The sequence below is a fragment of the Apis florea genome, unplaced genomic scaffold, assembly GCF_048593485.1.
Source record: "Apis florea isolate Af1SG1 unplaced genomic scaffold, ASM4859348v1 contig_1789_pilon, whole genome shotgun sequence".
Lineage (NCBI taxonomy): Eukaryota > Metazoa > Arthropoda > Insecta > Hymenoptera > Apidae > Apis > Apis florea.
Genome location: NW_028256481.1, coordinates 3471457 through 3493627, shown reverse-complemented (window position 1 = coordinate 3493627; position 22171 = coordinate 3471457). Strand labels below are relative to the sequence as shown.

The window sequence follows — 22171 nt, the reverse complement described above, 5'->3', positions numbered from 1 at the left end:
ATAAGTTACATAAAGATTCTTTTTATGTGATATATTATCTATTATTTTAAATTAGAATTCATTAAGATATTTAAAATTAAAATTCATATATATCTTTTAATAATACATAAATATGTAATAATTTATATTATTTATATATTACATAAAATTTGTATTTTTGTTTTTTATTGTACATAAATATTTTATAATACAAATCATACTTCTTGCATAACTAAAGAATTGAGTTCATCTTCTCCTGGACATAATACAGAGTCTATATTATAAAATGCTGCATGTAAAGTTATTAAAAACCAAGATACACCTAAAATAAAATTTTTTTATACATAATATATATAACATTGTATCATATCAAAATGAAAATAAAATTATTTTATTTACCAAGAACCCAAAATAAAGCTGCACCAGCACCAACCAAATAAAAGATTGGCAATGAACAAATTCCCACCAAACTATAAACTTGAGCTAATGTTAATTTATGATTGAATATCATAAGTTCCTGTTTAGCATGTCGCTGTGAAACTTTGTAACAAGTGCCAAGAGATACAACAACAGCAAACAGTAACAATGGTGATGTAATCCTAATGTTAAAATGTAATTTTGAGATTATTATACTTTAAAGTATACTTATTTTAAAAAGAATAAATTTTGAACGCAATAAATCTTACAAACAATATATAACTAATCCAACAAATACAAATAAATAATTGCTTTGGAAATACTCAATATTTCTAACAATTCTTTTACTCAATCTTGGTAAACTGGGAGCAGGTCTTATATTGCTTGTATTAAGAAACAAAGACCATGATCTAATATTTGCTTTTCTGTGTTCAATCCATTCATGAGCTTGAGGATATCCTATGTTACTGAGTGGAAGTTGTGGTATCTGTAAGAATTCAAACCTATAAAACAAAATATACACATTATAAATATTATTAATACTATATTAAAAATAATTAAACATTAAAAAATATTTTTTAAATATTAATAATAAAGAAAAATTTAATATAATAAATTTAAAAAATAAGTATAATTTAAGAATATGGTTACTTTAATTAACTAACAAATATATTAATAAGGTATGTCAATGTCATTAACATTGTAAAATTTTCTTATAGGTTAGATAATAAATATTTGACATTTTATTTTTCATCATCATGTCCATGTATCATGTATTTGAAGATTACCCAGTGCTAGATTTTTGCTTTTGTTGTGGTATTTGCATATCACCTACGATGTCAATTTCTACGTTTGCCATTATCCTTTAATACTTGAACTTCTTAACTTTAAATATGTGATAAAGAAATAACTATCCCTTCTGTTTTATTCTATGAATCTCGTATCTCCACCGCAAGGCGTCGTAGCATCGTTTTAGAAAAAATCCGTCGTAGGCACTAAAATTCCCATCATATCGCACATCGAACTACTATGTTACCCCTACCACTAATCCGACTATACCAATACAAACCAATATCGTATATACAAATGCTACAGGTTGCAGCTGCTCGATAAAAATTCTTTCACTGCTCTTTGTCTGAATAAGGTAAAAGACGCAAAAGATTTTTCTTTCCTTACGTGAGTTACAAATGTTTTCACTTAACAGATATAAAAAAAACTTTTTTTTTTTATTTAGCATCACAATATGTTTACTGCATGTTAATTCTCATTGAATTTTGCTTTTAAATTGAACAATTTCACTTTCTTTTTCAAGAAATCAGATTATATATGTTGTGTCTAGATTTCCTGAAATTTATAATTTAAAAAAGAAACAGAATATTATAAATAAAGTATCTTTTTTGCAGTTAATAAATAATATGATCATCATTAACAATATATTAGTTTTTTTTTAAATTAATAGCAAATAATTTATTTGATCTATTTATGATATTTTGTTTAAATTCTTAGTTATGAAATTTATATTCAAATTGATTTTATGCTTTATAAATTTTTGAATTGAAATTTATACGTTATGATTATATATTAATAATATAATTTGTTAATATATGATTTATTTTTACAGAAGATTGTTTAATATTAAATGAAATTATCAATGCAAAAACAGAAGTTGTGTTCATCTACTATTCAAGAAATTATATTTTTTAAATATTTTTTGATTTTAGATGAAATTTCCAAAATAAAATGTGACATAAAGTTTTTAGAATTAGACTGAGAATGGTTCCACCCTCGAAAATGTGTGCAGATGACGCTACTATGTATTAACATTGTGAATAATCATAACCAATAGCAAAACGCGTTATATCAAATTCAATAGCTTCTCGTCCTCAAAGAAGCTTCCAATTGGTTAGCTGTAATTTCCCAAGTAACATTGGGCCACCCGCCATAACGAACATAGCGTGGTACGAGCGATTATTTGAATGAATGTCTTCAAATGTAATTAATAAGATATTACAATTAGTATTTACTTTATTTCAGTATTATTAGTGTATACGAGGTGATTATATACAAGGAAACGTATGGTGACAATTTGAAAACATGGAAGTTGCACAAAAGTTGCATTTCGACGCATGCGATATTCAGGACGAGGAGCTAAACATTAGCTGTCGTACGAATAGCTCCGGTTGTGATGTTGACGATATTTTAGATTCTTCAGCAGAAGATCTTGGATGTTCACCCCCACTTCAACCAAGAAAATTATCATTTAGTAATACAATGGACTGTAGTGACAGTGAAAATAATCAATCTGTGCCAATTAATAACAATAAAACGCCGATCAGTAATATGACAGGTTAGTACAATTTTCAATTCTTTTATTTTTTTGTGAGCTGTTTTTATATAAGATTTTGACTGTAAGATCACGAGATTTTGACTTATTCTTTACTATCTTATATACATATATATTTTTATATAATTATATCAAAAATTAATTTTATGTTTGTATTTTCTTTTTATTAGTATTTTTAAATATTTTTTGTATAATATTAAATTTCTAATCTCTTATTGATATATATTTATTTTTGTATTTATAAAAATTTATTTTATAATTAAGCATGTTTTTTCTTTTTAATTTTTTATATTATTTTAAGCGATGTGCATGGTGTGGGAAAATTGATATTTTTCATGGACAATTGTTTTACATCATGCTTGCATGTATATAATTAAAAAAAGAAATCAAGAAGTAATCAGTAAATATAATTATACTATGTACTGTTATTATTTTAGATTTTCTTTAATTGTATATATGTATGTTATATATTATAAAAATTTGAAAAGAAAGAATGTATATATACAAACTGATAAGATGTTACAAGTTGATAAAAATTATTATAAGTTATTTTCTTTAAAACTATTGCAGATATTGTCATAATTTTTTTTTTAAAATTAAAAGTTTAATTAATAAATAAAGGAATAAAAAATTAAATTGAAAAAATTTTAAGAAATTTAGAAAAAATTTAGAAAGAAAAAAACGTTTAGAAATAGTACTTTTCCTTTTTTTTAAATAAAATATATTATTATTTTATATATTATATATTATTATTTTTTATCATTTAAATAGCTGTTATCAAATTAATAATATTTATTTGAAATATTTTTTTTTATAATTAAAAAATTACAATAATAAATATTTTATATAAAAAGACATGATGAAGAGAATTTATATTATTGAAAATATATAATACGAATTTCTTCTTTAATATGTTTTTAGATAATATAAAATATTTTACATTATTAACTCTTAAATCATAAAAAAAATAAAAAAAAATATTTCAAATAAATATTATTAGATTCAATGATAGTTATTTAAATAACAAAAAATTAATAAGTCATTTTGTTTAAATAATAGAAAATAGAAAAAAATATAGAAATAGCATCTTTTTTATTTTCTAAGATTTGTCCTTAAAATTGTTTTATTATAAATGATTAATTTTTGTACATTTATTAATTTATAAAAAAATACATTATAATAAATTGAAAAATTTTCCTTCATTTAAATAAAAAATGAATAGGAAAATATATCTTTATAAAATAGCAGTAAAAAGAAACTTTTTTTTATTTTTAAAATTATATAATTATATAATTTTTTTATATAATCATCACTTATAACAATATATATACAATATATAACAATACATTTTCATTAATACTGGTTTTTGTAATCCATTTATGAAAAAGTCTATTTTTTTTTTAAATTGCATCTATCATATAATTTACATTTACCTAATAATTTTAACTATTTTTGAAATTAAATACTAGAAAAACAAACAGTTTAATTGTGATGAAAAGATTTGAGAAATGAAAAAATAATTTTAAAAATAATGAATAATTTTTAAAATTACAAAAATTAGGCATTAGAAAAAATATATTATATAATAAATAATATATATAATAAATAATGATTATGTGAAAAAATAAATGTAATTTTAAAAATAAAGAATAATGGTTTCTTTTTATTATCTTGTTTTATAAAGACATTTCTATTCATTTTTTACTTATGAAGGCAAAATTTTTCAGTTTATTCTTATATTATGCCAATATCTACAATAGTTTGTTTATATAGTTTTGACTATTATACCGTATTAATTATACCGTAGTTATACTATATCCTAATAATATCTATTTAAAACATATTTTTACATATATGCAATGTAATGTCTTATAAAATTGTTACAATGAATGCTATAACAAACAATTTTTTTTCATTATATCAAAATATTAAAAAATATTAATTAACATATTATGAACTATGTTATAAACACAAAGAAATACAAAATTTAAATATAATATATTAAATTTATAATATTTATATATTCTTATGTTTTTTTTTTGCTATTAAATTTATTTTTTAATGTCTTATCTTAATTCATTTTCAAAGATTAAAAGAAATATAAAAATTAATATACAAAAATCTTGATCTTATTAAATTATAAATATATGATATATGCAATAAAAAGTAAGATGGAGAGAGACGGACAGTAAACTGTGTCACTCTATCTCATCTATTTCATCTAACGCAAATAGTGTTTTGTTATACTTATAATTTAATAAATTAGCTTCAGCTAACATTTTTATCATTAATATCAATTTTTATATTTGTTTTGGCCTTCAAAATTAATTCATTAAAAGAATCCTATGAATATTTTAATATATCTATATACAGAAGTCAGAAATCAACCGATAAGATTTAACTGATGATTTCTAAAGTGATAATTTCAAGCAACATTTTTTTTTTGTAAAAATTTTTGTTTTGTTTTATTATTACGGATTAACGATATATTAGCTAATCGTAGAACGTAAATATCACGCTGCGATTGTAATGTTAAATATGTATTACTGGCAAATTGCTGGATTTGAACAATAGTTAAATGTTATTGATTATTGCAGAAATTTCTTCTTTTCTATTGCTATTTTCATTTCACATTGTGACTTCTATTTCCATTTGTTTATTGAAATGTCTATGAAATACTTTATAAATTTTGAAATTTTAATAGAATATATTATTTTTCTAAAATAGATAAATAAAATAAATAAATAAGTCTAAATGCTTAATAGTACAATTCTCACGCAAAATAAGTCTGATTTTATTTATGAAATATGTTTATCTGTTTATATGTTAAGTTATCGCAAAATTATTCTAGATTCATTTTTATAATCTTTCATAAAATATTTATTTATTTTTCGTAGAAAGCGCGGAAACGTAGTTCGGAAAATGCTATAGTATGATAATAAATGCGCTGACTATATTAATTTTTCAATTTGCTCAATATAACAATATCCTGGCGATATATATCTATGCTTTACCATCATGGTGAAATAGTTCTACGCGCCATATGATTAGCCAATGTTTTTAACTATAGTTGTAAAAGATATTGATTATCGATCTATATAAAATTTGGAAGGATAATAAAGAAGGAATGAACTTAAATCTAAAATTTTAGTTTCGAATATTTATTAGTTTCTAGATATTAATGAAAAATTTTCGTATTATATATTGAAAATTGCAAAGAAATATATAGATATTATTAATATATTGATTGCTATCCAAATATTATTAATATAGTGTCCACTTTAATATAGTCGTCAAATGTCAAGTAGTTGATAACTATGTAAGTAAATACATCGATCTATCTAATATCTATAGACTTTTATAATCCATTGAAAATCTAATCATTCGTTCTCAAGAAATTAAACACATTTTTGATATCGTATTTGATATTTAAATCAAAAAATTAATTTGCAAAACATTTTGGCAAATAATTGTTGTTATTTAAGTATATTTTAAAAAAAAGTAATTCTGTATTTAATTAATTTTAAAATTTAAAAACGACTTCCGGTCAGAATCCCACTAAAATTTATAAATTTTTAAGGAAATAACTAAAGATTTTACATATAAAATACTTCATAGATATTGATATTAGCTATTAAACATATGTAACGTTGTCGCAAAAATTGATTTTTGAAGGATATTACATAATTTCCCCATAAAAAACTTCATTAAATTTATTTAAATTTTTTTTTCACAAGCGACAAAACCTGAACTTCCACTTAATATCTATAATATGAGTTAGTTCATTAACTGTATTAATTTTTTGCTAATTCTCTCAAAATATCTTAGATAATCTTAGATATTACATAATAATGATTTTTATAGAATTGTTATATCATTATATCGTTTGTAAACAAAATTCAATGTATAATATTAAGTGTTTTTCATAAATATTTCGAAAACTAAAATTTGGGAGATATCTTTTTCCTTCTCTTCTTCTTCCTTAAATTTCGTATTGATCTTTCAGAAAATAATATCTGTATTTTTGATTAGTAACTTGTTAATAAAGTCCAATTAAAAATTTTTATAAAAGAAAAATTTATTTATTTATTATTTAAAATCATTGATTTATCAAATGATTTATTTGAAATCATTTAGGAATCACTTTTTATATCTTCTTGGTCGGTTTCTAAAATGTATATACCGATTTATCTTGAATTAGTTAAATATCTCGAAAAATATAAATAATACAAAAAAATATTTCAAACAAAAGTTGTTTGATAGAAAGAGATACATTATCTAATATTAATAGTTTTTTTCTAGATGGAAATATAGAAATCATATAAAAATTAATCTTAATTTTTTAAATAAAATCATATAATTTTTATTGCATTAACTGATCGATTCATTATTTCTTACGAAAGTAATAAGCTATTTATATCGAAAAATCTTCATTTTAAAAGATATTAAAATTTGTAAAACTTGAAAGATAATAAGGAACATGTAAAATGATATTTTTTACAACTCTCCTTGTTTTTCATGTAATAAATTGTACAAATTTCAAATTAGAACATGTTATAAATTAAAAATTTTTTGATATAAATAGTTAGTACTTTATATATAATAATATATATAAATAATGAAATGCATCAACTTGTGTAATAAAAGTTATATGGGTCCATTTAAAAAAAAAAAATAATTTTAAAATTTCATTCTATATATATGTTATATTATATCTTTTTATAAATAATTTTTATATATAAAAAATTATATATAAAAAATATTAATTTAAAACATTTTTTTATATTATTTCATTTTTTGGGATATTTCGAGATAAATCGAAATATATATATGTGTGGTGTGTGTATGCGCGTGCGCGTGTGTATAAAATATGAAGAATAGGAAAAAAATATAAAATATATGGATATATATAAAAATATGAAGAATATATATAGAAAAAAATATATCGAAAAAAAGAATATATATAGAAAGAATATATAGAAAAATATATATATATATATAAAATATCAAAAATATAATAGATAATAAAAATAATATATATATATATTTATATATAAAATTATATATATATATATATATATATCAGAAATATGAAGTAAAAAAAAATATATTAAAAAATATAAATAAAAAAAAATATAAAATATCAAAGATATGAAAAAAAATCAAGAGTATCAAATAAAAAAGAGATATTAAAAATATGAAATAAAAAAAAATATAAAATATCAAAGATATGAAAAAAAATCAAGAGTATCAAATAAAAAAAAGATATTAAAAATATGAAATAAAAAATATCAACTATGAAAGAATATAAGAATATAAATAAAAAAAAATATATAAATATGAAAAAAATATAAAATATTAAAGATATGAAAAAAAATCAAAAGTATCAACTAAATAGAAAATATTAAAAAAATATGGAAAAAAATATTAATTATAAAATATCAAAGATATGAAAAAAAAATCAAAAATATGAAATAAAAAGAAAATATAAAAAAAATATAAGTATGGAAAAAAATCAAAAATATGAAATAAAAAGAAAATATTAAAAAAAAATATTATAATTATGAAAAAAAAATATAAGGTATGAAAAAAAATATAAAATATCAAAGATATGAAAAAAAAAATATGAAAGATATATATAAAAATATATTGATTATGCTTCATAATGAAATAATGAACACAAATTTTTTTGCATGGAGTTTCAATACAAGGAAAACTTTGCATCAAATATGTATTTGTTTTAAAAAATATAAATTGCAGGTACATCAAGAATTAGAATTCCACCTCGTGAAAATATATGTTCTCAAAAAATATCAATGGCATGTAGTCCACCTTATAAACGTGTTAGAGCTTTACGTCTATTTGATTCTCCTGCTACTCCAAAGACATTAATGGAAAAGAGTGCAATGCATACTCCATTTCCATCTAAGTGTACTAGACTATTTTCATTAGACAAATCTAGATCATGTAATTATCAAAATAAATCTGACAAACCTACTGCTAATGTAAATCCTTTTACACCAAATGGAATGTTGTTAACTGCAAGAAAACGTACTAGATCTAAACGTAGTCTTAATGGGTAAGTATAAAAATCAAATGTGATAATATTTTTGATTTCATAATAAAAATTATTTTATTTTTTTCTTAACTTTAGATCTCCAGATATTCAAATACCAAAATTTGATCTTGCCGATTCCGAAGATTCTGATAATGAAATAGAACAAGCTACAAAACGTGTTGCATTACAAGATTCAAATATTTTACGATATCATCAAGAGTTCCATGAACTTGGTTTAATTGGAACAGGTGAATTTGGTTCAGTTTACAAGTGTATTAACCGATTAGATGGATGCACTTATGCTATTAAAAAAAGTATTAAACCAGTTGCTGGAAGTATTAATGAAAAGAATGCTTTAAATGAAGTGTATGCGCATGCTGTACTTGGTAAACATCAACATGTTGTGAGATATTATTCTGCATGGGCAGAAGATAATCATATGATAATTCAAAATGAATATTGTAATGGTGGTAGTTTAGCAGATGCAATTATCAATTTAGAAAAGGAAAAAAAACATTTCACTGAAGCAGAAATACGACAATTGTTGTTACATGTTGCTGAAGGTTTAAGATATATTCACAGTATGCAATTAGTACACATGGATATTAAACCTGGAAACATATTTATTTCCAAAGAAAAGAGGTTACTCGCAGTTAATTATGATTCAGCTGATGATGGTTTCGACGAAGAGGAAACTATAGAAGAAGAAATTACATATAAAATAGGAGATTTGGGTCATGTTACATCTGTTAATAATCCTCAAGTCGAAGAAGGAGATTGTAGATATTTGCCAACTGAAATCTTACGCGAAGACTTTAGTCATTTACCAAAAGCTGATATTTTTGCTTTTGGATTAACTGTTTATGAAGCAGGTGGTGGAGGTCCATTACCTAAAAATGGACCAGAATGGCATGATATTAGAAATGGAAATTTAAAGGAATTATCTCATTATAGTCGTGATCTTAATGAATTACTTAAAGTAAATTCATTCTTTAATTCTATTATTTAAATATTTATTTTATAGAATATGTAATATAATAATAAATTTCTTTTTTTTTTGTATAGTTAATGATTCATCCAAATCCTGAAATGAGACCATCAGCAATTTGTCTTATACAGCACAGAGTATTGTGTCCATTTGGAAATAAAACAAAAGCACAACTTCGACGGGAACTTAATGCAGAAAAATTAAAAAATGAAATTTTGTCAAAGCAATTGCAAGAAGCGGCTAAGTGTCTAAAAACTATTGCTCCAAACGTAGCGGCTATTAATAATACAATGAATGCAGGAGGCTACAAATTAAGACCTACACCAACTAGAACATCGTCTCGAGCAGTGGGTAAAAAAGTCAATAGAAGCAATAGTACTACAAACTTTTGAATGTTCTATGTTATATTTATGTCAGACTAAATGAGAAGGGGAAAAGGTGCTTAAGAAAAAAAGAAATTTTTTTAAGTGCCTTGAGATATTGTGATATAAAGTAACTCTAATTTAGAAGTAAAACTATGATTAATTTGATAGCAAGAAAATATGATATACAGAGTGAAATTGTACAATAGCAGGTATATTTTTACAACATGTGATGGAGATATTACATTAATAATATAAGCTGTGAATTAACCTTAAATTACAAATAAATAATAAATTCATATTTTATATTTCATTAGATGGGTAATACAGTAATTTAATATTCTATTTTCTTATGTATATTATGTTTGATCTTTTTCTTTTATATAAAATAAAAATAGGTACATAAGTTTTGAAAAATTTAATGATTATTTCTATTGTTCGTCATTATCGTCTATTTATCTTATAAAATATAAAAAGTGTAAAAAAAATCTATTTCTTTATAAAATGAGAATAATTTTATTAAATATTTTCTTATGTACCTTTAATGTTACATGTATTTACTTATGTACTTTGTGTAATTACAATATACAATTATTTTACAATATTACTATTTTTTAGTGTAAAATTAATATCATAAAAACAATATTGACGGAAATGAAATGATAATGTTTTTAATATCACTTATTACCTAATATTTTGACATATCATCGTGTGATACTTTTGTTCTTCCCGTTTTTACTTAAGAATTACTGTATAGTATATAAAATGAAATACTAACAGTAAATTGTGACAAATTGTTTATTACAAATACATTGTATTTTTATATATAGATATTTACATATAATAATAGTTCAGTGTTGTGTATTGTTTAGTGTTTAAATATTAAATAATCTCTGTATTATCCATCTTTAATTTTCATCAAATTCTTATAGAAATTTAGATAATTTTTTCTTTCTGCAATTTTCATTAGATAAAAGACTACTACTTTAAATATATCATAATAATAATTTTTGAATAATTTTTATATTTTGTCAGATTCAATATTTTTTATATTGACAATAATTTTATATACATGTTTTTTTAAATTAATAATGAACAAATAATAAATAATACATGTTATTTACATACATACTGTGTTTATCATATGTCTAAGTAGAAAATTTTTTGATGACTAAATAGAAATTGACAATTAACATAGAACTTCATTTAAACATAATTCCTAATCTGAAATTTACAATTTCACTCTGTGTGTTCTTTATATAAGGAAATAATTCTTAAAATTACAAACAGTTATAGAGAGAATCTTTGAACGTAAAATGTTTTAAGTTTAAATTATTTTTATAATATTTTTTTATAGTCATATTATCTTTGGCATGCTCTAGAATTCATATTATACAAGTTTTCTTTGTGTTTCTAATATATGTATATATAATATAAATATAATATATATATATATATATATTGGATAAATATTGATATATAATAATCCATGTTTCTAATATAGGTGGTACTATTGATTAGATATTTCTTATTTTATTTACTAATACAAAAATTCAAAAAAAAAAAAATGTATTCATTTCAAATGTGTGTCAAATTTAAAGTATTACAAATTTTGCTATATTGGACAGATTGACTAATGATCTTTTTTACTTCATTTTTTGTTTTGTAATACATTGTGTTTCTTGATCAGGAATGACAAAAACTAATGGTTTATCATAATATAGTGAATTTAAAATCCTATATCATATAAATACATCCAATGAATATCCTTTGTTCCTCAAAATAACATTGAATAGATAAATCTTATGTATAATTATTTGGCTTTTAGTTAATAAACAAATCAGAGCCTTTGTTTAGTATTTTTGTATCTGAGCATGCTAATATGTGATCTTTTATATATTTGCGTTACTGGAGCATTTCAATATTTATATTTAGAAAAAGAAAATATAACGTGTAATGCTTTGCATTACCATTTATAAAATGATTTCGATTGGAGTTTTTAATATCATGAGATTTTTTTGTTGTAGTTTGCGTTACAAACTATTTATGTCTTTTATTTTCAGTATAAATTCAATTCTTAAAAATAAAGTCAATTAAAAAATTTTCTGTTACACTATCAAAGTTTTAAAAAGTAATGCGATTAAATATTAATTTTCGTGAGCGTATAACCTCGTTTACAAAGCAATGTTATGTATGTAGTTATAGACCGTGCTATGTATAAAAGTTACGAAGTTTTGTAAGAAAAAAATGTGAATAATCGATAAAGGAGCTATTAAGCTTCAAACTATGTGCCAAGAAGGGTGGACCCCTACTTATGGCAGTAAAGGTATTGTGGTAATATGCCATGTTTACATATACTGTTGTTTCATTAATCTTATTATTATTATTAATATTATTATTGTATTATTATTAATATTATTATAATAAATAATTAACAAATAGATTTCTTTTGTTTATTCTTTATTATTTATTAAAAATTAATACCAAAAATTATAAAACCAAAATTGATATAAATATTTTTATTATTTATTTCAAGTATGAATATTTTGATATGAATAATTTTAGTAATATAAAATTATAAAATGAATATAAATGTTTGAATTATTAACATTTAATTAATAAATGAATTATAGAATCTTTTTATTATAAACATATTTTTTTTTGTAAACATATATCTTATTAAATTTAAATAAATTATTTAAACAAATAATAAATTTTATGTTATTTATGATATTTTTTTAGTAAAAATTTAATTTTAATTTAAGGATATATGAAAATATTTTTTTGTAACTACGCATGCGTAAGAAAATGAAATCGAATTTTCTTAATATATTTTGATACGATATGTATCAGAGTATTATATTATTTGTTATCTAAATAGTTAATTGTTAAAAATAATAAACATTTAGAACAACTAAATACCATATAAAAATATTTGTGATTAATAATTTTGAAATTTTTTAAACAAATATTAATGAATTATAACGAAAAGTTTAAATATATTTACTACGGTCATGTAATAATTTTTCATTTTTTAAAATACAATTTTTGAATTTAACATCAACACACAACAAGTGTAAATATACAATTATGTTTGAATGCAACTTTAATTTGCACAAAGCATTATTATTTTATATATACATTTCATTTAATAAAAAAAAAATTGAATAATACAAATTTTAGAATAAAAAACTTATTATTAAAAGAATATCATTGCATTTTATAAATTTTAAAAGTATTGCTTTAATTTAGATGCATTTATATATTTAATTTTATATTACATTAATTAAATTATGAATTTTACAGGACTTTTAGTGATAAAAAATAGTATAAATGATTAATAAATGTATGATTTAATAACATAGTATTATAGACAATAAGATTTTCTTTACTTAATTATAATATTTTAAGCATGTTTAAATAGGATTATAATAAATATAATATTTTATCCAAATGTGCACGTATAAATTCTTATAAAGAAGACAACGCATGAAATTTCTTCAAAGAAGAGTCAGAAAAAAAAGTTTCACTGGTTGAACTTGCTTGTAGGCTGATATAATTTCATAATGGTTTGCATCCTCTTTATTGTTACTAACATTTTTTCATTGTAATAAATCATATTTCATTTGCTTTTATTATATATTATTACATAAATAAAAATTTTCAAAAATAAATACATATTAAGATATTTAAATTATTACAGGCATACATAAAATTAAGCAAAAATGCAAGGAAATTATATGCAAAATATTCCACCAAAAAAAAAACAAAATGAACTTTTATATAGATATGGATATTTTTTATTAATGCTTTTATGTATGATACTTGCTTCTGTTAAACCACATTTTGGTAAAACAAATGGTATTAATTTATAAACAAATAATTAAATATATATAATTTTAAATTATTAATAATTAATAATTAAATAAATATACTTGTATATTACCATTTTTATGTTATTTATTTATTATAGGTGTTCTGAATGGAAATGTTATCATTCGATATTTTGCTATTCCTTTAACATACTTAGAAGCAGGTTTATTGTGTGATCCAAAAATGCTTTATTTAACATTAAGCAATGGTTCTCTTTTAATATTTACAATGACTTTTATATATATTTTAATGCCGTTTCTTATGAGACTTGGGGTATGTTTATTGACTTATGCCAATGTCAATGTGTGGTTATTGAAAGGAATGGAAGTAAATATATATATATACACACATACACAAAATATCTTTAATTATATTATATATAAATATTGATAATAATTTAATTTTTTGGATTTTAGGTACTTTACTGCATGCCACCTCCATTTAATACAAGTTTTGTATTATGTCGATTATCACAAGCAGATTTATCAACAAGCATTGTGATTACTTTAGTATCTCATTTTGGAGGATTATTTATATCTCCTATATTATTATATTTTGTGGTAATTATTCACTATTAAAATTTAAAATATAGTTTTCTTTTATAAGAGTTTTAATTCTTTTAGTTAGGAGCATCTACACCACCCCTGGTTGGTATAAACATAAAAGAAACCATTTATAGTACTATTATACCATTAATTATTGGTATTACAATTCAAATTATTATTTTAAAATATGATATTTGTCCAAAAATTAAATCACCTTGGATTTCTCAAGGATTACTATTAGCTACAGCATATCATTGGTTTTGTGATGCATTGTTAGTAGATGCATCATCTCTGCAAGCTTCTGATGTGTTATTATGTGTATTAATTGGTAAGTTTATAATAATTTAAATTAAAACTTATATTAATATAACCAAATGAACATTAAATAGCAATGTAGTAAAAATTCTTGTTCAATAATGCATGTATATAGAATTTATATGTATTTAAATATTATTAATTTAAATTGATTCCAAATATAGTATGTCTTTTATTATTTCATTATGATAGTATTCTTTTATGTTCAAGCCTGTGCGGGACAACTATTTATTAGCTGCTTATGTTGGATTTTGTGCTCTCGATGGTTACCCCGAAATATCTTGCTAGCTACACTTTTTACAAGTACTCACAAATCAGTTGGTCTTGGTAGCTGGATTTTACGTGGTGCTTATCATGGTTCAGCTCATGGTTCAGCTGTGAATTTACCATTGTCAATATTACCAGTTGCACAATTATTATTAGGTAGTTTATTAGCTGGTTGGTTGTCTCCATAATATAAAATGTTATATGATTATTTTGAATAATTTCTTTTGCGAATTTTGCTTTCTAATTGAAATTATGTTTATATATATATTATCTGTTTTTACTACTGTTATATATATTTATATATACTGTTTTTTTATTATATACATTTTGTTTTGCTCAATATATAAGCTAGTCTATAAAAATAATTTTTGTTTTTTTTTTTTCATATTTTTTAATGTATTTAAATGATTATAAAAGAACAAAAAAGAAGTTATAAATATATTTTGTAAGAGTTTTAAAATATAAAGAATTTTGATATTAAAATGTTTAAAAATTTAATATAAATTATTTGCTTATAATCATATATTAAAAAAATACTTTAGTAAATAATATTGAAATTTGGAATTAAGGAATAAAAGAAAGTCTTAAATAGATTAAGATTTTAGAATTTAATATGTAAAAAATTGTATGAAAGTTATTTACATAATTTAATTTGAAAAAGTGAAATGTTTAACAAAATATTGGGTAGGATTTTACTTAAAATTGTTTTCAAAATGTATCAAATAAGTTTATTTATATATATAACGAAATGCCAAAGGCGTTTGAAATATAGTGATTCTTTTTTTTCTTCTAAATTTGACGCAATATTGTTATGAGTTTTATTTATTGCGGAATTTAATACTTACCTTAGAAATTAGTTTTAAGAATTTATATGTAACAATTATATATTATTTTTTTCAGTATATATTGAAACAACTAGTGTAAAATTATGCACGAATAAGTTTTTTCAATTCTAATCAACTTAGTTTCATTGATATTTGATAAAAGAAAATCATGACAATTATACAATATACTGTACATCATTACAGGAACAATTTTAAATAGTACATTAAGTGAAAGTAAAAAAGAAAAACCAATTACACTACTTCGAAGCGTTATACGCTATATCTTACTTGGTAATTATATAATAAATTGTATTTGTATCTTACAAGTTATAAATATAGTTTCTTCACTTTCGATTGTAAAATTTTTGAAAATTATAAGTATCTACTTATATCTAAAAGTCTGGTTATTTGTTTATTATGGATATATCTCGAAAGAAATAACAAGAGACAATTCACAATTCTACACACAAAGAAAAAGGACTTTGAATTCAGAATAAGATGTTTCCCATACAAAACATAGCGATTTTATTCTACAAATAATGGGATAAATTTGGTTAGTTTTTTGTTGTTGTTGTTGGAAACTTGTATATCTGTTTTCTATTTCATGATACGCAATTTGATACGGTATATTTCTTTATAATACCGTTATCATGCGCATATGTATATATTTAATAATATTAACAAATAGTGTAACACTCATGATAACGTGTATGAGCTCGTAACCTGATTTTTTTGTGAAAATCATGGTATTTAATGCATCAAACGACAGTGCAGCAATGGCGCAAGTGCTGAGCATATATTGATTCGCCCAGATCATCACACAGTCATTATAGCTGGTACCAAATTTTTGTCACGAATAACGCTGACGCTGCTATCGCCGCCAGCTTCGCGATTCACCATCTTCATCTTCTTCTTCTTCATTTTCTTCAAGAAGTAATGCTTCAGCGTTACCCTGTTACAAATAAAGGTTTATATCATATAAAAAAAAAAAAAAAAAACAAACAAAATATTTCATATTTTTATCATTTATTTGTATATCAGAAAATGAGTAAAAGTTTTCAATAAAAATAAAATAAAATACAGATAATTGCATTTTTAGATTTTTAGGTTTAGAAATCACATGATAAATTTAATTTTTAAGAACTCACTTCTAAGTCAATATCTTCGTCGGTAGTAGGTGGTGCTTGTTCAGAACGTGAAGAAAGTTGTACGGATGCGTTTGTATTACTACCACCACCACCACGATGGAGATGATGTCCAGAGACCCATGTTATAGATAATAATCTATCTTGAAATGTGCGTCCTTTTACTAAAGCTATTTCGGCTTCTTTTCTAGATTTAAAATTAATTACGATCGAAGGTGTTGCGTCATCTACTATTTGATTGACTATTTCTCCAAATTGCTAAAATATAAAAAATATAAAAAAACATAATATAAATTTTAATATACATGATATATATAATATATAAAAAATATGTATGTAGAGAATTAATCTTACTTGAAAATGTGCTAAAACTTCAGCCTTTTCTTCGGTTTCGTAACCAGAGACTAGAAGACTTGTCGGTCTGTGATCTACCGAAACGTGGGCAAAACTCCCTCTACCACGACCCCTATATGATAATGCATGACTACCTCGTATAACTCTACTAGATCTTGTACCTCTACCAATAGCTGAACCTGCATTTAAACCTAATGCGGCAGCTTGTGCTCGTAATTCATTTAATCTTTTTTGCAATTCCCCAGCGTCTTGTCCTTCTTGTTGTGCAGTCATTAAATCTAATTCTGCATCTAAAATCTCTTTTTGAGTTTGTTCTCTAGATTTGATTTGTGTCTTATTTCCACCAATTTGGCCATTTGCAGCCAAATCTTTACGTAAATTATCAATAGATTGTTGCATTGTTTTGATCGTTGCCATAATTGCATCTTTTTGTTCTGGATTTTTTTCAGCTTTGTCAATTAAAGCTCGAATTTCTATCAAATGCTTATCTAATAATTCTTGTTTCCTTTTACGTAAATCAGCAGTTAATTTTAATGCTTCTTTACGTTTCTCTTCTTGTTTCTTCTTTAATGTTTCCTTAGCAGCTAATATCTCCTGTGTCTTTTTTATTGCAAGAACTTTGTCTTCTCGCGTAGGAACAGTAGTAGTTTTTGGCGATGTTGGAACCAATGTTTGTGAAACTTGTTCTTCGGTTGAACGACGAGTGGGAATATATTCATTTTCTTCGGTCTTTGCTGGCACAGTGACAGCAGCACCTAATCGTTCTTTAACAGATGGTCGACATCCTAAATGAAATAAACAATATATTAAATACTGAAGTTTTTAAAATAATTGACAAATTGATAAGTTAAGATTTATGAAAAAATAATATAAAGGATATGTATTGATAACTTACCGGGTGGTACATTTTCAATGGCACCACCAGATGCATTGTTGTTAATATTGTTATGCCAAAAAACTTTGATAAATCTATTATTCAACACAGCCTCTGTACTTCTGTATGCAGCCTTTGCTTCAGCTGGTAACTGGAAGGTAACCAACGCTCCCTCAGGATCTCCACCGAAATTAACTTGGATATTTACAATTTTACCAAATTTTGAAAAATGATTATTTAACTGGGTTATGTTGTTCAAACTACGTGGAACTTTTTTTAATTCCAGAGAACAATTAGCTGGATTATGTACCACTCGTTGTTTTGGTCCAAGACGGTTAAAATCAAATGTTTGTTTACGTTTTAATGGATTCGTTTGAGTATGTGTTATTTCGGACGAGTTTGTATGTGGAATTACTGGCACACTAATTAATTCCCGTTGACCTCTTCCATAAATTGCAGGTCCAGGTTGAGGATGTCTACCCCATGGCATTCGGGGTTCCATACTTGGTGCGTCTGGATTGTATTCCGCAAAAGCATCTATTGAAATTTATATGAAAATGATTATATCTATATATAATATATATATAACTATATATTAAAAATTTATATATAGAAAATATACAAAATTTATAATTTTATATAAAAAATATACCCATATTAGAATGATGTTGATTTCTTAAATGTGGAGGAGGTAAACTGGCAAGAGGAAGATGTTGTGGTGGAGCATTTCCATTAGGTCCTGGAGGTGGTTCTGGAACTGCTGTTACAGGTACTGTTCCTGGTGCTTGAGCACTATGTGGCCCAAAAGTGAGAACACGACTTAGAGCTACATCTTCTAATACAACTGGATCTGTACCATGATCATAGGGGCAGAGATCACCTCTCATACAATATCCTTTTTCTGTAAATATTAATTATGTTTTATTATTAAATTTTTTATGAAACAATTTAATGTTTTATTATTAAATTTTTTTATGAAACAATTTAAAAAATACAAACCATCAAAATCTCTACATCTTCTCTTAGTTTGAAAACCTGGTTGGCTATTTGGAACACTAGAGGCAACTGCAACGACACTTTGAATTGATTGACTAGTAGTAGACAACCTCATGTCTACATCTCCATGATTACTATCCTGAGTTGGAGTACCACCACCAGGACTCCCATCAATTCTTTCTGTTCTATCTACTTCCATTCTTTCAGAGCGATCTATCTTTTTTCGTTCTAATGATCTTGAACGAGATCTAGATCGAAGTGGTGTTGGAGATCTATTTCTAAATCGTGCCCTATGGTCACGATTATCAGGACCATCTCGTATTCTTGGACGTATTGGTGATGTACTACGACTTCTGCTTCGTCTAAAAAAACTAAATGTTGTAGAAAAAACTATAAATTAAATTGTTTTATTATTTGAAATAAAATTTATATAAACCTTCTATCATGCCGTCGCGTATTTGGTGGCGACTCATTTCTCCATGGTCGACTTCTATCACGTTCTCGATCGCGACGAATATGTTCTCTGCTCCTTGATCTACGTCTATCTCTTTCCCATGAACGTGAACGAGATCTTGTTCGTGATCTCATTCGACCACTTCTAAAATATTTAGATTATGTTTTAAAAAACTATATAAACATTTTATCATTTTATTAATATATAATTTGAATGAAACTCACCGACTCCTAGAACGTTTTTCTTTTTCTTTATCAACTTTTTCAGAATCTGATTTTCTAGTTTCACGTTTGCCTATTGCCATAGGTGCAGATCCATTCATTTGTAATGGAGCAGGAGGATTTGTATTCATAGAAGTAATTGGAATTGTACTTTCAGTTACTTTTTCTGTGTTTAATGCAGGTGGTGGTGGATTTATACCTGGTGGTGTCCCACCACCATCTGGATCACTTTTTGGAGGTGGAAGAACATATTCTTGAGTTTCTAATGTTTTAAATAACAATTCCACAAAATTTTTTGTTTCTATAAGAAATATATTATAAAATAAAATAAATTAAATAATGTCATTTAAATTTAATAATATTTTGAAATATACCTTGCTGTAAAAATACATCAAGCTGTTCAACCATTCCACCTCGTAATTCTTCCAATGTTTTGTCCTTCTTAACAAGAGCATATACATATTTTGCTAATGCTGCAGGATCTGCATCACAACTGAAAAATTATATTGATATTAATATTTGAAACAATAATTATAAGATATTGATATGATGTTTGTATAATAAATACACAAATTATATATTAATTTATATAACAAAGTTTTTAAATAATAATCATATTTATATAATAAATAATTATTAGATATAATATGGTAAATTATATATGTATATTTTATTATTTGTAATATTCTATAAAATTATATCATGTTTACAAGTTGTAAAATGCAAAACAAAAGGTTAAACTTTACTAAATCAATAAATTACAAATGAATAAATGAAGTTAGTTACATATTATCAATTAATTTATATCAATAAAAAAATTATTTCTTACAATATAAAAAATATAATTCAATATATATATAATTTTAAATTTATTTGATCTTTTTACTTAACATTTCTATTTAATTAAAGCATTCTTTATTTTATTATGTATTAGGTATTTTTGTGATTATTAAAGTTTATTTAATGAAAATTATTAATGAAAGAAATAGATATTTCAAATATTGATTTCTTTTTAAGGATAAACAATGTTTTAATTAAGCATTATTGTCAACAAATCATTTTAGAATAAGCCATTGCTTAAGTTGTTTATGTAGGATGATTAGTAAATTAAAAACATATTTTTATTACGATATTTAAAAGAAATATACATAAAATTCATGTTGCGAATTAAAACGCAATAGAATTGAATATTCTACGTTCAATTATTCGAAATACGTTCGCTTTAAAATAGATATGAAATACATTAGAAAATTAGACACATTATTATTTGATTACTTATTATTAAAAGCATAATAAATTCAGCGAAGGAACAGTGTCAAACATGATCTATCGATGATCATTGAAGGGCAGGCAGGGTAATACATGTAAATATAATTCTGCATAGGGTGTAAAGCATAGCACATGTACGGCCATTTACAACATCAAATGCATACACATACACTTAAAACCGTACTCGGACAAGCTGGCCTACTTACAGTGGCTCCAAGACGGCAGTGAGCCACGCCTTGAATTGATCTGGATTCTCTATTATCATTTTCAGTGAATATGTGATGAAAAACACATGGAACTTTCCAAAGACACACGTTAATTATACAATTTCTGGGCGGGAATAAGTACTCTCCTAAGTAAAGACAGTCGCCATTCTGAAATCTCTCTCCTATACATGCAGTATTCACATAGATAGACTTTTCACTTCTAGAAAATGTCACAAGAGACGCTGCAGCAGCGCGTCAAAAAAGTTAGGTTTACTCACCAGCAAGTATCATAGAATATGTTGTATACAGATATGTTTGTATTATGTCAAAACATTCTCAGTAGATTTTTAATGTATTTTAGAATACTTAAAATATTTATATGATAGTTAACAGATAAATTCAATGTAATTTGAATTTTTGGAATTTAGGAATTGTACTTATATATTTATTAAAATGTATAAAAGACAATTGTAAAATATTTATACTTCAAAATCATTTGAAATAATTATAATTAATAAAAATATATATATTATTGTTTATAGAATTTGAATTTTTTTTATGAAAATTTATACGTGCAATATACTAAGTTTTTAATATATTCAATTCTGAATTTATTTTAATAATTTACTATTGTATTAAAAAAATATATATATATAAAATTTATGTTTAAAATATAAAAA

The 22171-nt window shown here is 23.4% G+C and overlaps 4 protein-coding genes across 16 annotated transcripts; 2 read left to right on the top strand and 2 right to left on the bottom strand.

Moving 5' to 3' along the window:
- Positions 1 to 90: 90 nt before the first annotated feature.
- On the bottom strand, positions 91 to 2215 carry LOC147658736 (prenylated Rab acceptor protein 1-like). 2 transcript variants are annotated; one of them, XM_086909862.1, is made up of 5 exons: positions 1466 to 2215; positions 1185 to 1391; positions 666 to 899; positions 379 to 578; positions 91 to 301 (listed from the first exon to the last, which is right to left on the bottom strand). In XM_086909862.1, the coding sequence occupies exons 2-5, from the start codon at positions 1253 to 1255 to the stop codon at positions 195 to 197; spliced, it is 612 nt and encodes a 203-aa protein (XP_086765988.1). In that variant the 5' UTR covers positions 1256 to 1391; positions 1466 to 2215; the 3' UTR covers positions 91 to 194. The 2 variants fall into 2 exon arrangements, with proteins under 2 accessions (XP_086765988.1, XP_086765997.1); XM_086909871.1 differs by lacking the exon at positions 1466 to 2215 and having other exon boundaries at positions 666 to 883; positions 1062 to 1341.
- On the top strand, positions 2215 to 10755 carry LOC105736823 (wee1-like protein kinase). Its single transcript, XM_012493230.3, has 5 exons — positions 2215 to 2354; positions 2431 to 2743; positions 8501 to 8819; positions 8895 to 9777; positions 9864 to 10755. Exons 2-5 carry the CDS (start codon positions 2491 to 2493, stop codon positions 10176 to 10178), a joined length of 1770 nt encoding a protein of 589 aa, XP_012348684.2. The 5' UTR covers positions 2215 to 2354; positions 2431 to 2490; the 3' UTR covers positions 10179 to 10755.
- A 1364-nt stretch (positions 10756 to 12119) lies between these two features.
- Positions 12120 to 16334, top strand: LOC100869803 (sodium/bile acid cotransporter 7). 12 transcript variants are annotated; one of them, XM_086909803.1, is made up of 8 exons: positions 12426 to 12474; positions 13631 to 13717; positions 13852 to 14009; positions 14122 to 14348; positions 14438 to 14581; positions 14645 to 14894; positions 15074 to 15304; positions 16049 to 16334. In XM_086909803.1, exons 3-8 carry the CDS (start codon positions 13874 to 13876, stop codon positions 16102 to 16104), a joined length of 1044 nt encoding a protein of 347 aa, XP_086765929.1. In that variant the 5' UTR covers positions 12426 to 12474; positions 13631 to 13717; positions 13852 to 13873; the 3' UTR covers positions 16105 to 16334. The 12 variants fall into 12 exon arrangements, with proteins under 12 accessions (XP_086765956.1, XP_086765936.1, XP_086765977.1 ...); XM_086909821.1 differs by lacking the exon at positions 12426 to 12474 and adding an exon at positions 12954 to 13224 and having other exon boundaries at positions 13455 to 13717; positions 15092 to 15304; XM_086909827.1 differs by lacking the exon at positions 12426 to 12474 and adding an exon at positions 12959 to 13224 and having other exon boundaries at positions 15092 to 15304.
- On the bottom strand, positions 15738 to 21743 carry swm (Zinc finger protein swm). Its single transcript, XM_086909750.1, has 10 exons — positions 21492 to 21743; positions 20391 to 20509; positions 20020 to 20317; positions 19778 to 19939; positions 19345 to 19703; positions 18998 to 19246; positions 18367 to 18882; positions 17472 to 18256; positions 17121 to 17375; positions 15738 to 16924 (listed from the first exon to the last, which is right to left on the bottom strand). Exons 1-10 carry the CDS (start codon positions 21548 to 21550, stop codon positions 16844 to 16846), a joined length of 2883 nt encoding a protein of 960 aa, XP_086765876.1. The 5' UTR covers positions 21551 to 21743; the 3' UTR covers positions 15738 to 16843.
- Positions 21744 to 22171: the final 428 nt, after the last annotated feature.

Bases quoted from the DNA above. Each gene is read 5' to 3' on its own strand.
- LOC147658736 (XM_086909862.1), bottom strand. From the start codon at position 1,255: ATGGCAAACGTAGAAATTGACATCGTAGGTGATATGCAAATACCACAA. The intron at 900-1,184 runs GTAATCTTCAAA...TTTGTTTTATAG, and splicing joins AAGCAAAAATCTAGCACTGG to GTTTGAATTCTTACAGATAC. The intron at 579-665 runs GTAAGATTTATT...TTTTAACATTAG, and splicing joins GGATTAGTTATATATTGTTT to GATTACATCACCATTGTTAC.
- LOC105736823 (XM_012493230.3), top strand. From the start codon at position 2,491: ATGGAAGTTGCACAAAAGTTGCATTTCGACGCATGCGATATTCAGGAC. The intron at 2,744-8,500 runs GTTAGTACAATT...TATAAATTGCAG, and splicing joins GCCGATCAGTAATATGACAG to GTACATCAAGAATTAGAATT. The intron at 9,778-9,863 runs GTAAATTCATTC...TTTTTTGTATAG, and splicing joins ATCTTAATGAATTACTTAAA to TTAATGATTCATCCAAATCC.
- LOC100869803 (XM_086909810.1), top strand. From the start codon at position 13,874: ATGCAAGGAAATTATATGCAAAATATTCCACCAAAAAAAAAACAAAAT. The intron at 14,010-14,121 runs GTATTAATTTAT...TATTTATTATAG, and splicing joins ACATTTTGGTAAAACAAATG to GTGTTCTGAATGGAAATGTT. The intron at 14,349-14,437 runs GTAAATATATAT...TTTGGATTTTAG, and splicing joins GGTTATTGAAAGGAATGGAA to GTACTTTACTGCATGCCACC.
- swm (XM_086909750.1), bottom strand. From the start codon at position 21,550: ATGATAATAGAGAATCCAGATCAATTCAAGGCGTGGCTCACTGCCGTC. The intron at 20,318-20,390 runs GTATATTTCAAA...TATTTCTTATAG, and splicing joins TGATGTATTTTTACAGCAAG to AAACAAAAAATTTTGTGGAA. The intron at 19,704-19,777 runs GTTTATATAAAT...TAGTTTTTTTAG, and splicing joins ACGCGACGGCATGATAGAAG to ACGAAGCAGAAGTCGTAGTA.